The sequence below is a fragment of the Plodia interpunctella genome, chromosome 19, assembly GCF_027563975.2.
Source record: "Plodia interpunctella isolate USDA-ARS_2022_Savannah chromosome 19, ilPloInte3.2, whole genome shotgun sequence".
Lineage (NCBI taxonomy): Eukaryota > Metazoa > Arthropoda > Insecta > Lepidoptera > Pyralidae > Plodia > Plodia interpunctella.
The window spans coordinates 7899778-7918725 of NC_071312.1; the positions used below are offsets into that span (position 1 = coordinate 7899778).

Consider the following 18948-nt stretch of genomic DNA (forward strand, 5'->3'; position numbering starts at 1 on the left):
TTTTGTGTTTCATTTAAATTATATTCTTCACTAGCTTTTGTCCGCGGCTACGCCCGCGCGATTTTCATAGTAAATTCTATATGATGAAGAGTATGTTTACCGATTATCAGCTTTTTATTTTGGAAATTTTATTAAGTCCCATACAATCTTTATTATTAAGGGTTAATTTTCAGAAAAATCTGAAACACGCATTCATTAATTTGTTGTAAACAACAAAAATTCAACAAAAATTTTTCATGTAACTAACTCAAACGGCACCCGTTGGAGTTTCATAGAAATCTTTCATTATAAAAGTTTTTCACCCCTTTCACCCCCTTCAGGGTAGAATTTCCAAAAATCCTCTCTTAGTCCTCACCTACACTCCCCAGGGAATCCAAATGCCGAATTTCAACTTCCTACGCCCAGTAGTTGGGCTGTATGTTGTCTGTCAGTCACTTAGTAATGGAAGATTTATGAATATATTGATTAGGTACCTATAGTTTTTGTCACAATTAATATTGTCATCGATTATATTACACGTGGCAGTGTTCAGCCCGCTACAGTGCAAGTCATAAACATTTCTGTGAATTATAATTTAAAAAATAATTTTCGATTCACGATTTTCCTGTTGGTTATAATTAACCTGAGATTTTTTTTATAAATAAGTAAATATAAATATATTACGACGAATCACTCAGATTGAGCTAGCCCCGAAGTGAGTTCTAGACTTGTGTTATGGGATACTAACTCATCGAGACTATATTTTATAACATATACATATATAGATACCTAAACAACCAAGACCCGGTCCAATCAGATAAAGATCATTTTCCATCATGACCAGAACGGGGATCGAACCCGGGACCTCTCGGTTCAGTGGCAAGAACCTTACCACTGCGCCACCGAGGTCGTCAAATACACAGCAAAAATTTCAAAACTTGGTTATTTTTACGCTGACGCTAAGTTTCACGACGTCACAGCCCCCGATACAACGAGATGAAGAAGTTGAGAAGATGGAGAAGAAAAGAAACTGTCATAAAAATGTTGTAGATCGATCAATAAAATGTAATAATTTTGTGGTATGCTAACACGTTAGGTAGCGACACCATTATTAGCTAAGCGGTTCTTAGCTAACAATTGAAGAATATAATAACACATCTCACTCTCTCTCTCTCATTCTCGTGTGATATATTTTTTTAATTTATCGAATCAAAATGTTTTACAAAAGAATTAAACATGAATGCCTTATTTAAATCATAAAGGTTCGTGTTTGATTCGACGCTGATTTTACGACCTTCTTGACGTCAACGCCCTTTGAGAATTATAATGTGGCCTATCAGCTGCCAGTCATAGAGGCTGGACAGGATTGTTCCTATTCTATGAAGGAACAACATGCCATATCCCACTCATCATCATCAATTAATTTAAGAACTTTGTTCTTGTCGGTGGAGCATTTTCCATCTGATTCTGTCCTCCAACCATCGATTTCACCTCCCTATACGACACGAGCTCCGCCTTCTCTTTTATTTTATCTAGGAATGTCCTTCTTGGCTTTCCTTTTCCTCTTCTTGCTTCGATTTTTCCTTCATACAGATATTCCATAAAGTTTTCGTGACGTATAAGTGGCCAAACATCATTCCCGTTCTTGTCTCTATTATATTTTAATTATGCCTAAGTTTAGATAAGTATACTAACTCGTGTATGTGAAAGTAACTTTGTTACAACTTCACGCTTTATTTGCTGAGCTAATCTTCTTGAAATTTTGCATACATGTAGTTTGAAGTACGGAGAAAGACATAGGGTATCTTTCATCTCGGAAAAATAAATGTTTACGTGGGAAATTTGCACGGACGAAGCCGCGGGCAACAGCTAGTATTCTATATCTTTTTGAATTTTTCTCTTCCGTCAGGATCAGGTGGAAGCAGTGCCCTTAGATGTTTATTCACTACTAGATGTTGTCCGGGGCTTCGATCCCGTGGGAATTTTGAGATAAAATATAGCCTACAGCAATCTTGGATAATGTACCTTTATAAATGGTTAAAGAATTTTAGAAATCGATTCGGTAGTTTTAGAGATAGTCTTAAACATACAAACTCACAAACGCTTACCTCTTTATAATAATAGTATAGACGTAATTTGCTGGCCAACATTTGAGCATTTTTAACCTCTTCATAGTCGTATTTCCTCATGGCTGAGGGTCGTGATAATTACGTAGAATGAAACACACACAACAACTTTCTTAGCATTATTAATGGAGTGGTTTGCCATTGCCATTTCACAGACAAGTTAATAATCGACCAGTGTGCAGATTTCCTTACAGAAAGCAAGTGGTGGCCGATGAAAACTACTATGCATGAGTCAGATTGGTATACAAACTTATGTGGCACGAGTAGGATTCGAACCTGGGACCTTTCAATACACAGGCGGACGTTCGTACACTACCACCGCTTTGCATCAGTGAAACCTGTAAATCGCTGTTCTCATGACTATAGAAAACCTGAATCGCTAACGTTTAAAGGGTTGAACGACCCCAAATGGCACGGAACCTTGCGTTTCACTGCATTGCCGTATAAAACGCCGTGTCTAACATGGCAGCTACTGACATAACAACAAAAAAAAAAACTTAGAAATGTACGAAGTAACGCAAATTAAGCTTAAGCCCAAAATTTCGATAGTACAATGTATATAACATGATTGTGTAATATCCTTATTATTAACCTACAAATATTATAAATGCGAAAGTTTATGAGGATGTGTGCTTGTTACTCTTTCACGCAAAATCTACTGGACCGATTGTTATGGAATTTAGTACATGGGTAGAATAAAATCTGGAATAACACATAGGATACTTTTTATCCCGAACTTCCCACGGGAGTGAAGGCCCGGGGCGCAGCTAGCTACTATAAATACAGAAGTAATTACATTGACGCGTCTGTCTGTCAATGCAACCAGAAACGAGAGAGAGAAAGATGGACAGACACATGACATTCATAATTATAAATATATTGTCAAAACTAAATAATCGTAAATATTTTGTCCTAGCTGTAGTCAGCTCCAACTGTGATGTATATTAAGCCCTCGGGTCGTTAACTATATCTGTTCCAATTTGCATCAAAATCTGCCTTACGGTTTAGCCGTGAAAGCTTGACAGACAGATGGAATTTCTCTTTTATAAACATTCGATTGACTGGCCTATTTTTTACGTATTGCAATGTACGAGTACTTGAACAATTTTCTTTTTCACATGAACTGCGATGTACTAGTTCGACGACCGTTGAACCACAGTTTAACTACAGGTTAAACCGCTAATTATTGTTGACCCATATACGTCGTGTCGGATCTACTGCAAAATGCGACATTTTTACATTATTCATGATATCTTACGAGTTAAAAACTATGTTGATTAAAGTTCATTAAAAACTACGTGAATATCCCAAGGGAACAATTATTTTTCCGGGATGAAAGTTACCCTATGTCCTTCTCCATACTTCAAACTACATGTGTGCAAAATCTCAAGTTAGGGCGTGATGAGATAACAAACGTACTTTCGCATTTATAACATCACGTAACAAAATTAACACCAAATAATTAAATTAATAACAAAATTAAAAATATCTTATTGCTACATAAATGAAAATCGGGACGTGTTAGTATTGGTAGTAATTTGTTTTAAACAATAAATTTTACACCTAAATCTTTTCAGAAATCACACTATCTATTGGTGAAAACCGCATGAAAATCCGTGCTGTAGTTTTTGAGTTTATCGCTAACAGACGCGGCAGAGATGTTTGTTTTATAATATGTATGGATTCCAGAAAGACATTTAATCGAAGGGAAAATATAGGGTTCCTCTGGGAACTCCTCTCGCACTATAAAGACATAACTAAAAGACATAACTAAAGTGCTTATGAATTGACGTTAAAAAAATGTATATTCGTTACTTTCTGCTGCGCAACAGTAGCGACCTGGTACTAAATTATTTACATCATAAAGTAGGAAAAAATACAATGGTTATACTTTGTTAATAGTTTATATTTAAACGTAAACTGTTTGATTTCAATAAAAGCGGCACTTTATGAGCTTTAAAAAGCTTTATTGATTTCTCTAGAGCTTTTTAAAGCTCAATAAAGCACTAAGTAATTTCAGAGAACTCTTCATATTGAAATCCTTTTAGGTATTACAACATACACCTTTAACATATAAATACAAACACCTTTTGTACCTAATATTTTTTATAATATTGTGCAATTAAGTTTTTTTTAAATAAATAAATAAAAAATTTAAAGGATTTGGAAGAAGAATATATTATTGTAATTATTGGAAATAATGAATTTATTTCCAATAATTGTGGTGGTGGTGTAAATTCATTGTGGTGTAAATATGAAAGTAATATTTTAATTTCCTTTTTGATGAAATTTAATCAAAAAGGAAGTTCAATTTTAATCCAAGAAACAAAAGCAATTGATTTCAACATCTATTCTACATTGTTATACGAAGCGAACTTCTGTTCTCTTGGCATACTTCCAGTTCGATTAACTATTTGAAATAGGTCACATAATTTTTTTTATATCATCCGAATCTACCCATGACCTTAAACTGAAATACTCGACTAGCATTAACAATAGTGTAGCGGCTTTTAAAAATCGGATACTACTAAAATGATTTTCCCGCGCGCCCTCACGGGATGATCCTATGAATTTTGTATCGTCGCAGCCCTCTAAAGCGCACAGGAAAATAATCTCAATAAAACGTCGCAGTAAAACCCCAGAATTGTAAAACAAGAAAGACTGTCTGTCGCCGAACGGAGCGGAGAACGTGAAACGGCTGTATCGACCCGGCTAGGTCGACGCGCGCACTCAAATCAACGAATGTCGAACCGCCAAAACCTATTTCAAACGAAACACTTTCAAAAATAGAATTAAATTCAATTAACCTCCACAAGTTATTTCAATATTTGTTCTAAAATTTCAATTTAAAAAAAAAGAACTAATTTTAAATAATTCGAACTCGTTCCAAACGTTTTGTTCTTATTTTGAAAAAAGAAATACAATTATGAATTTAAATTTTTATTGATTTAAATTGAATTTGTTCATGATTTATTCCATTAGATTAAAATAGCTTTTCAAATAGTTTTCCTTTGGCACATAGACGTTTTTGAAGTGCCAATAAGGCCGATACGACACAGCCTGCGCCCAGTAGTGAGCGGGTCGCGGAATCGCGTCGACGTCGTACGAAAACCGACGTCATTCCACAGGGATATATCCAAAGACGTTATCAATTAACAAAACCATGCTCTAGTGAACGAATATTCAGTGTTGACCATTTCTTTTGGTAACGTGTTGTTATATGTATATAAAACATGCTCTGTGAAAGAAAGCTTTGAAAATTATGGTTCACTCAACATCTATGATTCTATTTTTGGTCAGCACCACACATTAGTTATATTTGCTTTACATACCACTAAATGGTATTGGATTTTATAATCTGCTTTATTGACGTAGGTACGTAACCTACAACGAATGTGAATGTGTCAAGTCATTACTGCGTTATGCTAAAATTGCGTAAGTTTGTTGTTCTGTATTGGATTTATTTTGAACAGTATCTTTTAGGATTCGATGATAACTGTGAACAAGAAAAAAATACTGAAAACTCATTTAAAAACAAAAAAGCTTCTATTTTCAAAATTTTAATTTGAAATTTAATAAAAGTTTTCATGCCAGTGTTTGGGCTAGAGGTCGTTAAAATTGGCATCACTTCAATCTGTGACGTCAAAACTGATTCTTTCTGTTGAGGTTATGTTATGTAATAGTTCTTTATTGTAGGGTTATACAAGAGGGCCTCAGATTATACTTTAGGCTGGAGAGAAAGGACATAAAACGTTGAAAATATATGCAAAATCTGTTTTTTTTTAATCACATTATCATTAACAATTTATTTATATTCACGTTTTGCTCATCACTTTTCATCAATCGTGTTTGTATATTAGTGAAATCGATACACGCTTATTCCTACGATATAAAATAGAATTACTTAAGTACCTATAATTTATGTTCTTTTACAAGATTACAAATGTTATTTTATTGTTTTATATCTCTTGTTCAGTAATCATTGTTTGATTAGTTGTTTGGTTCTTGATCAAATAAATTAATCATCGACATAATATTTTGCTGTGGCATTGGCCTTCCTTATAGACGGATGAGGACCATGTGGATAGCTGTAATGACTTTACAGTCGTATACAGCTTTGGCTGTACATCTCATTTGTAACCAGCCTTTTGAAGTATAGAATACTCTAGATGATATATTGGTCACCCATCTAGTGATTAACCATTGCGAAAGTTGCTTAACCACCTCTATCGAATGAATACGTAAACCGCTTCCAAACCATTAAAAGCTTATTAATCAAAGATAATAATATAAATACATAGGTAAATATTAACACAGATTGAGTTAGTCCCAAAGTAAGTTCAAGATTTGTACCTCTACTTATACATATATATATATATATATATATATATATATATATATATATATATATATATATAAATTATAACATAATAGCGATGGATAAATAGATTATTATACTATTTTATATATTATGTAATTTAAATAATTTGTTATAATATGATTATATTCATTTTAAAAATTTGAATTTCCACCTCTTTGATGATAAGCCGCAAATATAATATTCCATTTTAAAGAAAATAGTTCCGCAAACAGCCAATGAAAAGCGGCAGTCTGTTTCAATTTTCCCCACTATTTATGTCACATTGAAGCCTTTCAACTTTTCAGCGGAACAAGCCCGGCACACGACACGGGCAAACAAAAGACGTCTCCGTAACTCGGAACTCAATGTATTTGTTCCTACCGCGAGCTCCCACTTAAAAAATTGTTTCGTTTTTTTTTTTTTCATTTTGTAGCTGTTCTAAATTTGAAAGTTTATGACTGGTTGAAGATAATATTGAAATATTTTTTTAGAGAGGGTCGAGTCAACCACCGAATGCGAATTAGTATACAACTAATGTTTACAAAATACCGTAAACATGTTATTTGCCAGAATACACTATACTACTAATACTTAGTGGAATTCTATTAACATCCCCGCAAATATGGGGTATCATTATCATAATGCCAATTATGCAAATGATCGCCGGAACTATGTATAGTATCGTTAAATCCGAATAACTTGACCATCTCGATTGGCATAACATCGAGATGCCAGAATCGATAGCTTCCAGACATGCTGGCTGCGAGACAAACATTATGACGAATACTGGCTGTTTACAAAAATGTAAAGTACGAAAATAGAGGAATGATTTTAAAGTTACTTTCTTACGATTATGATCGCCTGGTAGTATTGAGAACAAAAATAGGAAATATTTATCATTACAGACAGAGGTCAGATTAAAGTAGATTTTTTTATGGCCCAAGATGACCCAACGGGAGCCGTCGATAAGGCTATAAAAATGACAAAACACTTAAGAATAATTTTAATAAATCAATGGAACGGCATCTGCATGAAAAAGAAGATTGCAATATAGATAAAAAATATATTCGATATTCAGGAAGAAAATCTAGTAGTTCAGGGCACAAGTAAATACTTGTGCCCTATTTTTAACCCCCGACGCAAAAAGAGGGGTGTTATACGTTTAACGTGTCTGTTTGTGTATCTATGTATCTGTCTTTGGCATTGTAGCTCCCAAACGGATGAACCAATTTTCGTTTATGTTTTTTCGTGTCATAGATAATTTTATCCCGAGTGTTCTTAGCCATGTTTCCATATTGAAAGTCAGGTTTTTTTTAAAATTTGTGTAGCTTAACTTAAACTTGTGCCTAATCATACTCAAAATAATTGTTTTCCAACCGTTCAAGGTTAATTCAAACAAATTAATTGAAACAAATAAAATGCCACTTCGCTTAGCAATGCGCATACGGAATATTTCAAGCTTGCCATCGATTCCAGAATTCCAAATCTATTGGAATAGAATTTAGTGAACAATTGGATAGATTTTAATCGAATTCTACTGGTCGCTACGACCGACCTTTGCTGGCCATTACTGCGGCACTAACTTCAGTGGTGTAGAACTTTCATAAAAAAGATTTTCACCCCTTTCACGGTAAAATTTCAAAAAATCCTTCTTTAGTGCTCACCTACACTCCCCAGGGAACCTACTTGCCAAATTTCAGCTTCTAACGCCCAGTTGTTTCGTCTGAACGTTTGTCTGTCAGTCACTTAGTAACACAAGAGTTTTATATATATAGATATATAATATCTCCTTGTACAACATCCGTTGAAGGATTTAGAGTAAATTACTTAATACACGTAATAAACGCGCACATATACCTTTTATACCTAGGATGTTTCTGTGTTGCGACGATTCTTGTCATCGAGCAACTTAAAGCCAAAGGTATAAAAAGTACGTGCGCATTTAATACATGTTTAAAGTCTTAAAATTAGAACTGGTGGTTCTATTCTAGGTAGAGTCTGAAACGGTTCTCCGACAATTGCTTCTTCTACGAACGTTTCGTCGACAGAATATTTCGACATCAGGCGTTTGAACGACAGATCTACGAACGATTCGCCGACAGAATGTCTCCTCTATTCTGTCGGCGAATCGATGTCGAAACATTCTGTCGACGAAACGTTCGTAGACGAAGCAATTGTCCGAGAATCGTTTCAGACTCCTCCTAGTTCTAGGTCAAATGCCTTGACAGACAAATGTATGGATGTGTATTGGTTTTCCTTGTCTCCTTTGTCCTAAGTTTTATAAATGTTCATCCAATTCTTGGAAGACAGTTTTTTTGGTACCTAATTACTTCGTGGCGTCCAATTTTTGCTTCATCTCCGAGCCGTTATACCATGAGTTATCGCTCCTGGAGGAATTTTCCGGATATTTATGACTATCCCGAGCGATTTTGAAGGGCTATCCTTATTAATATATTAGGCTAGGTAAAAGATACCCTTAACTTTTCTACTGAATCTTGGGTATCTATCGATATATAGTGATGGTGTAAACTGATTCAAATCTCACTCATGTCCTTTCGCAGTGGAGAATTGTCTCCACTGCGTGGGTCTTTGGGGCCCTGAAGCTGAAAAAAATTTGAAAGAGATTTTAACGCGTCTCATCGAGACAACTGGTGATCCGAGATCAGGTATTTTCTTTGCTCAGCGTATAAGTCTGGCAGTACAGCGAGGAAATGCTGTCAGCATTCTGGGCTCGTTGCCTCGGTGCGGCGCGTTTGAGGAGGTTTTTTATTTGTAATTTTTGTGTTAATTTTAATTTAATGTATTTATAAAATTCCATGAGTTTGTATACCAAGCTAACTTATGCATGACGATCATATCGACCACATTATTAATTTTCAGATGAATGAAAATCGTGAGGAAATCAGCACTCCTATATAGTCAATGATTTATTAGCTAGTGTCTGTGCAAGAATGTCATTGTTTGTTTCATTATACATACATAGAAGAGTCAGTATAAGTTCTAGGTATCAAATGTAAAATACTAGCTGCGCTCAGGGGCTTCTCTTCCATGCAAATTTTGGGATAAAAAGTACCCTATGTGTTATTCCAGGTTATATTTTAAACCATGTACCAAATTTCATAAAAATCCGTCCAGTAGATTTTGCGTGAAAAAGTAAGAAACATGTGTGTTTCTCGTTACAAACTATCGCATTTATAATATAAGTAGGATTGGTTGGATGGTCATTTTATTGTCTTAAACATACGTATGGATAAATTTTCGCTAGATTAGTTTTCTTTTTATTAGTTCTACATGGTCTAATTTACTTCTTCCTATTTTTCATCTTATCACAACTAATATTATAAATGTGAAAGCAAGTTTGTTTGTTACCTCTTCACGCATTATCTACTGGACCGATTGTTATGAAATTTGGTACATAAGAAATTCCTACGGGAGTAAAGCTAGTTTGATTAATATTATATATAGATGATGTTCTGATTGGAGGTTGATCTGGTTGGAGAGGTATCATATAATAGACGATGCCAGGTTTTTGCCCAGCAGTAGGATAATACAGACTACCGCACACGATCTCATTAAAATGTCGTCGAGTAAAATTGGATAAGTACCTGCGCTGCCGCCGCTCCAAATTGATACAATTAGGTTAGGTACAGAATATCAAGTATGCACGGTTTTTAGGTGGTGGTGTTAGAGGCGAATTCGCAATGAATTTGGGCAGGATGTCTTTATAGGTGTTCATCATTGTATAATTCTTTTCCCTTATTTTTGGTTATATAATGACAATGATTCACAAATTCCTCAGTAAACTACGTGTTTCATCGCAATAAATCCAGTTATCTAAATTGCATTCAATATATTTTTTTTCATTATTGTTTTAATCATTAAAAATATCTGATATATTTTTCATATGCAATAATCAATTAACGGTAGTAATGTTATAATTATAACATTCCAATTTATACTCCATTATCAACTGTTCGATTTCAATTTTAAAGGAAAACTCTTAGTTTTTTTAGAACCTAATTGAATTGAGCAAAGACATAAAATAATTGTAGTGATAAATCATGATATTCAAGTGAAAGGTTTTCATTTGGTCTCGAGAAATGAAAAAAAAAAGCAGGCGATTATCGAATCTTTATCTATAAAACAAATAAACTTCTTGTTAACATATGATAATACAAGATGTTGTGTAAACTGTTTACCAAAACATTTCTTCCACAGAAGCTAACAACAATGTAACTGAACAGATTGTGATAAAAAAATATAATTCAAGAAAACAAAATTCACGCTAGAAGACTGAGATGCCAGTTTAAATGAAATGACGCAGATTAGCTGAAACTAGCGCTATGGTCGCTACTAGTCGATTTACGCCAACATGGCCGACGAAGAAAAAATACCCCCAACCTTCCTTGAAAAGTTGCTCTTCTACACGACAGCTAGCTTCGTTCTCCTTGCTATCTTCAGCCTCTTTGCCTTCCTCTTCTTAGTCCCGTTTGTAATAGAACCAGCCTTCACTACCATCTTCATGCAATTTGATCCAAACGCCGCTTTGTGCGTAACGTCCGAAGTGAAGCACCTTGTTGGAGCCAGCAACTGCACCTGGGCATCTTGCCGAGAGGGATGCACTAAGGATCTTTTCGAATGCACTCAAATAAGGGTCAACTACAAACTCAGCAACGACACTAATGCTACACTGGCGGACTTCGAAGAACTAATCAGAGAAGAAAGAGCTCTGAGGAAGGACTACGAATACGATAGCTTCGAATCCACTGACGAACTCCCAGACGTCTTACCAACCGGTCTCCAAGGCGGTGATTCCGAATGGTACTTCATGGGAGCACGTCTATTCCCAAACGTGAAAGGATGTGGTTATCCACCCATTTTAAACTGCACCATATTCTATGGCAAATACAGGCCACTGGGTACCAACTACTCGTGCTACTACAGCCGGATAGACCCTGGCTTGGTGATCACGGAATTAGACATGTGGCAGAACACATTAAACTTGGTGTATGCAATGGCTATACCGATCCCTTCGTTCATAATATCGGTGATTTACCTAACGTTCGCGTACTTCAAGATTTATAATACTGAGGAGGAGTCAGAACAAGAGCCGTTGAAGAATGATGCTGAGGGTATGGCCACGGGTGACGATGAGAAGCCAACCACGCCAGGATCTGATACGTTCAGAGAGGACTTGGCATGTTTTGGGCATCAATTGAAGATGCAACTAGCTAATGAAAAGTCTAAGGAAGGATTCGAATCCAATAGTCCGCCAATTTCCAATTCAGCATCTTTATCTGGGTAAGTTTATTGAATATCTTAGTGGCATGAACTGCCTGATTGACTGATTGTTTGGATTAATAAGACGATTCTACTAGAGACCGTCGCATGTGTGTTCTAGAAACTGTACTCTGTTTAGATTAATTACTTAGAAACAATGTTTTAGATAGAACAATTAATAAATCTTCTTTGAGTAATGAAAAGCACGGTCATAAAATATTTAAATATATAAACAAATTAACTGACAACGAAAACGAAGAAAAAACTCCAATGTTCATTGAAACACTTGAATGAAAATCAAAATCAAATCATTTATTCAGAAATTAGGCCTTCACAGTGCTACTACTTGTACCATCGTTGTCCAATATATGATATATGATATCTTATGGAATAAAGTGTGACCACTTTGATTCCTATCATAAGATATCATCTGTATCAATAATAATAATAATAATGTAATAATGTAAGTCTTCAATATCATCTGTAGCCTGTTTCAGGGCAAAATTGTCCCATTAATTGGACATAATAAATTATAACCCGATACTCAAACCTGTTACCGGCCACACCCGATTCCAGGATAAACTAGTTTTACCTAAGCTACACTAATACTTCCTACATGCGATAGGATAAACTGGTATAGCCGAGGCTAAACTAGTTCGTCCTAAGCCCGCCAATGCCAAACTAAGTTATCCTAATAGAAATACACACTCTCAGAATAAACTGGCATAGCCTAGTCTAAACATTATAGAATATCTAGAAAGACAAAATAAATAGGTAAATTGAATAAAGTACTATTTAATTAAAATTAATAATTTCATTAAAACGATAACGGTAAAACAAACAATCACATTCTAACAATTAATAAAGTGTTTTTAATAATATTAAAACAATATAGTATTTTAATACTATTTCGGAGACTTGGTTTATTGGACTAGGCTAGGTCATTCCTGTTTAACCTGAGTGTGTTTATTTCTATCAGGATAAACTAGTTTGGCCTAGGATAAACTAATTTTCCCTATATGCGATAGGACGAACTAGTATAGCCTAGGCTAAACCAGTTTATCCTATCGCATGTAGGAAGAAATAGTTTGGCCTAGACAAAACTAGTTTATCCTGGAATCGGGTTTGGCCGGTAACATACATACTCAAACCTATATACATACTCAAACCTATATACATAATTCTCTTGTAGTCATGAGTATCTTACTTGAAAGGCGTAACTCCATCGCGTCTCTCAAACTTGACCTTTGAATGATCGACAGCTTTGGAAATTACTTTCAGTATATTGATAGTTTCTATTCACATCTCTTGTATATATGTATACATATATTATGAGATTTTATTGAGGTCGTACTGTTCAGTTATCGTTTCTAAATTGTTAACTAAAATAAAAGGACGTCCAAAAATATCAGAAGATCCAATATAATCATAAGACATGTTTCTGATTGCATGTAATATAATGAAACAGAGCTAATTCGTCAAATAATATAATATTATATAATCTGAATTTTTCCTAACTAAATCAAATTAAAAAAAAAAAAATAAATATAATTAAATACTAATACTTAGCAGCTAATAAAAAATCAGCGCTAATTGGCCGATTCTTAAATTCTTAAAGATAAAATACTATCTTTAAGAATTAATTACGTGAAACTTTGCTATCAAGACGAGATGTTAAATAACTTCTACCTACGTAAATACTCCAATATGTACCTCTACACTAAAGGGATAAAAGCAACTTTGAATTCCCTCTTAAAAGTTCAAGAACTTGTGCATTTACATACAGCTTCCACCATTACATTACATTGAATACTCGACAATATTAGTAAGAATATACAAAATTTGTCTATAGAAGATTAAGATCTGTTTGTTTGTAATAAATCTAGTGTGCGAAAAATAGGTAAATACATTTAAATTAATTCAAGAAAGATGTAATGTATAACAGAGGATCTATTATCCCATAACTCAAAATATATTATAATTTTTGTTTACAAATTTTTGAAAATCGAAAACAATTTTTTTTTGTTACAAATTTTCTTCGCGTTTTGATCATTGATCCTTTTTAATTCTTAATCTAATCTTATTTAATCAAAATATATTTTTTTTATTATTTATTGATTAGTTGAGAAGGGTATATACCCTGATCATATTCTGTATATTTCCAATGATGATCAGTTAATTGCACATATAGAAAACATTGAATGTTCCATAGCCAATACACTGCATAAAATGACTTTAGTGATATGAATTGATAACTTCATTAAACAATGACATATTTCTCACTTCTATTTACTTCACAAGTATATTCATAAAAGACTAATCGTGTAAATATTATCTTATGTAAATATTATCTCTCCAGGACCAAGTCATCCTTCGTGAACGCCTAACGTGAATTGAATATAACATCTATCTATACATAGAGGTACGTGATTTCAGCTTTATATCTAATAAAATAAAGCCCAATATTGTATCACACGCCAAATCGTGCGCACACTGCAAGTTATTGAAAATAAAATAATAAAAAAAATCAACAAAATAAAAAATACTTTTGTTTATGCTGCTTTTTATTTTTATTTACGGGTTTGCATTGCTTTTATACCTTAATTCGTAGTTTATACTAAGAACGTAAGAAAGTAATTTATCTGGTATAAGAAAACGTATATTAGTGTCTGTTGAAGTAGTTATTAATATTGCATTAAACAACCTATTCATTGCTTTGTAATTAATGTATTTCATGCTGCCAATTTCATTTTGACGACCTCGGTGGCGCAGTGGTAAAGTGCTTGCCTCTGAACCGGGTTCGATCCCCGGTCGGGTCATGATGGAAAATGTTCTTTTTCTGATTGGCCTGGGTCTTGGATGTTTATATGTATATGATATATAAAATATAGTATCGTTGAGTTAGTATCCCATAATACAAGTCTCGAACTTACTTTGGGGCTAGCTCAATCTGTGTGATTTGTCCTAATATATTTATTTATTTGCATTTGTATTTGTAAAGTTGTATAGTCCAAGAGATAGCGACTTCTTTATTACTAGTTTAATAATAGTTTAATCAGTACTTAACAAGTTTTAAAGAGTAATTACTTTAAATAATTTCTCTTTAATTAAAATTGTAATTAAAATTTAAAGAAAACTATGTATTGTATCTGTGTATATGGAAATATAGTACAATTATTTGTTATGCAATCATACATAATTTTATCAAAAAAATCAATCAATATTATTATAATATTTTTTTGTTATAAATATCAGATTTGTAGTAGGTATGTGTGATCATACGTTAAGTTATCATTTTTCTGTTCCAGATGACAGGATTCCTGAAGAGTCAAACTTGGTTACAAAGTTTACCACGAGATGAGGTGAATAAAAAAAAAAACTATTTAGAAAGAAAAGTGCTCGATATGTGATTTTATATTGACAAGTCAACTTCTCGCTCACTCCTAAAGGAGTAAGTAAAGGAAAGCTATAGACCAGTGTAAATGAAAAACATTTGGCAATATGTCAAAAACAGACGAAGAGATTTTTATATAGAGTTGTGAAATTATTGACTATTGGAAACTGTGTCATGATAATAATTTCTATTAATTTATTTTATCTTATTATATTTATGTATTTCTTCAAATTGTTTGCCATATATCAGATTGTGAAGCACAATAATATTAAAAAAATATATGAATAAATATTAATTATGAATCATGCAATATAACTATTTATTAATAAATATATTGCTCAAATTCGTGTCACTGACAAAGAAATTATTATCATGAATTACAATTTATAATTAGGCATAAAAGAATTTTATCTTCTAATAGAAAATAAAGTATTTAAGATTTTATGCTCGTATGCTAATTGTGTCAAAATGCACGCGTGCTGATTATATTGAAATATATAAATATATATATTGTATAATATAAATATATGAAGGAAAAAATGTTTACAATAAAATATTATAATTATTCATTGTTGATTTTGAAAGCAATAGTTTGAAGATTTGAAATAGCATTCGATATTTAAGTAAAATAAAATTTAAAAAAGAATAATATTTAATACATCGACTAATAAAAAAATTATGACATATAGAAATAATTTGTTAGTACAATTCCATAATAACATTGTTTGTACGTATAGTCTATTTTGTTCGGAAAATCTATTGTAATTTTATGGCATGAAGATTTAATAGTTAGCACGCGCTTAATATTATTTTTAATAATGTTGCAATAAGTCAAATAAAAATAGATAAGTTTGTAATTCGAAAATGAGTTGATTAATATTAGAAATATATTAAAAATTATTATACAATTGAATGAGGATAATTTTGAGAATTTTAGTAAGCGTTTAGTGTTCAAAACCGCCCAAAAGATTTGCAATTCGCTGTAAGTCTAAACAAAATCGGATGGCAATTGTATGAATTATATTGGAAACACGTATACCTTGCCGCCGTGGGGGCGGTATTGATTCTTCCGTCCCATGTCTATTTAAAAATTCATCGATACATATTGTCCATACCATTCCGAACCGAGAATTTAACCAAAATAGAAAACGTTACCTATCCAATCAATAAAGCTAAACGTCCATCGCTAACATCCTTGATTTATTTATGTTAGCTCCAAATTTCCATTTTTCAGTACAACTGTCTATAATATATAAAAATTAAAGTAACAAAAATGATTTATTGTCAATAATAGAATTAAAAAAGTAAAATTGACAGCGTTTCATTAATGACTTAGACTGGAAATTAAGAGTTAGCTAGATAACGCTAAAAACGCACATGTTTAGATTAAACTAATTTGTAAGATCAAAATCTTATTTGTAAAACTTTAGTGCGCGTTTTGTTTTAAAATTTGTTGACGTGATTATTCCAAAAATAAAAAAAATATTCAAACCCATACATACTAACATTTTAAATGTGATTTGTATAGTTATATTCAATTTCACTATTAGATACATTTGGTTTTGTTAGTGGAGAATTTAATATACTTACATTCTACAATTGTTGGTGGAAAATTATCACATTCCCACACAAAATATGCAGTCTTTCTATAAAGTGTAGATGTCGGCACTATGTCCTATTGAATAGAAACACTCAATATTTGTCAAACAATTGGTGTTGCAATGGCAGAAAAAATTAGTTTGTTAAAAAACCGTTTCCTACTGATTAAAGAGAGACTGTACCTACTGCATTTTCAATTATTGTTTTATTTTCTGTATTGATATTATGTATGTCGCCACTGTATTATATATACAAACATACATATTATTTATATTAGTATATAGTAATAACAGCTTAATTGAAACGTGAAAAGCAATTATTGAATATCATTGTAATTCATGTCAATTTGTTTTTAAGTAATGAACAAGTTATCACAAGACGAATATTTATTAATAGAAAATATAATATAGTTTGGGATTTTATTGAAGTGAACGTTTCAATTGAAAATTTGATTTTATCATTTATATTTTGTTTTCAACCTTCTGGTATCAAATTTCAAAGCCAACACGATTTTTAGACACATGTTAAATGACACTAGTTTGAAATTTATAGATTATCAGATTTTTGTTCTGTATTTATTTTGTTTATGTCATTAGTGACTAGCTGCACACCGCGGCGTTACCCGCTTATTTATTTAAAAGATAACTTTTTTTTTTAATACTTACCTTTTTACGAACATTAGTAACATTTACAACTAAACTATTCAACAAAATCTTACGGGAATCGCGTATTTTCAGGATAAAAGTACCCTATGTGTTAATCCAAAGTATCAGTTACACCGATATGAAATTTCATGAAAGTTGGCCCAGCCTTTTGAGCGTGAAGAAGTAACAAACATACTAACAAAATTTCGTTTTTATAATATTAGTGGGATCAGAACAGATTTTTATACCTTAAGTATATATTTTTTTCTCAGTTTTATGATAGCTCGTTTATTCAATGTATCCTTGTGATCGTCTAAATTTTGGTTGTGTTATACATATATATGTAATTTAACGCCCAATTTTGTGATTTCAATATATTTTACAATGCTTCATGTGATAATCACTGTTGTTGTAAGCTATTTTCTCAATTCCTGTGTACGTTTTTTTTAGGAATATCACTGATACAGATAAGTTATTGTCGCTCGAATCATCCTAAAATCAATTTACACAATAACCCCGCAAATTCACAGATATATAAACATAACAAAACAACATTTAAAATGTGTTAAAAATTGTAATACAATACTGAATGTGTGATTTATAGGCATATTACATGAGAATCTAGTTATTTGGTAAAACTGACCTTTAGCCTATAATGTAATATAATTAATATTCTATAACCAAAAATGTGTTAAAACATTCCCATACATAATGTTGCTTTATGTATATTATGTAATCAAAGACATAAATATACTGCACTACAAACAGACAAAGCAATAAACAAAAAAAAATGTCAAAAAATATTTGAAAAGTAAACGTAAAAATTGGAAATTAAAATATTGAAATTTTACTTTAATTTGTGGAGGTTCTCAATGTCGTCACAATCAATGTTTTTTTTTTATGTTTTAAATATTTCTGCTCCAAGCTTTTGGCTTTAAAGTGATTAAATTTAGAATAAAATGTCATTTAATGAATTTTTTTGAAATGTCCGAATATTTCAAAATAATTTTAAGCTATGATGTCCTCAATATTATGACTGCTTACAGCAGAATTCCAAATAGTGATATAAAAAAAATCACTACTTTTTTTTACCAAAGGTAAAAAAGAAGTGATTTTTTAACTCTTCCTTTTTTTTAACTCCTCCCTCCTCCACCGTTTTAAAAAATCTTATTGGTGTGTACTAACAAGATTTTTTTACAAAAAGGTCATTTTTGTCACAAGCTTTAGTACAAGCGAAATTTATTTTAGAATATAATGTTACTTGAGAATTTAATTATTTATTTAAAATTTAATAATTAATATTTTATTTATAGATCCTTTATATAGTAGGAGTTATTTAATTCAAATTGGCAATGGCATGGCTTTGTTTTTCTGCTATCACTATCTAGCTATACCCCATTGGTCCGTTGCGCTCCGTTGTCCTCCGTCACGTTGGCGGATCAACGCAGAACAATGTAGAAATTGTATGGATTGTCAACGTCCATCAACGCACGTCAATGTCACAAGTTATAGAAAACGGAGCAGACGGTGCTGCGTCGGCGCGACGCATCAATGAGGCTTTAGTGT

General features: G+C 32.5%; 1 protein-coding gene across 7 annotated transcripts; it reads left to right on the plus strand.

Annotated features, from left to right (window-relative positions):
* The first annotated feature begins 5160 nt into the window (after positions 1-5160).
* tipE (temperature-induced paralytic E) lies at positions 5161-17896 on the plus strand. Of its 7 annotated transcripts, none has more exons than XM_053759649.2 (4): positions 5161-5310; positions 10684-11766; positions 14105-14167; positions 15054-17896. In XM_053759649.2, exons 2-3 carry the CDS (start codon positions 10838-10840, stop codon positions 14130-14132), a joined length of 957 nt encoding a protein of 318 aa, XP_053615624.1. In that variant the 5' UTR covers positions 5161-5310; positions 10684-10837; the 3' UTR covers positions 14133-14167; positions 15054-17896. The 7 variants fall into 7 exon arrangements, with proteins under 7 accessions (XP_053615624.1, XP_053615628.1, XP_053615630.1 ...); XM_053759653.1 differs by having other exon boundaries at positions 10710-11766; XM_053759650.2 differs by having other exon boundaries at positions 5164-5400.
* Positions 17897-18948: the final 1052 nt, after the last annotated feature.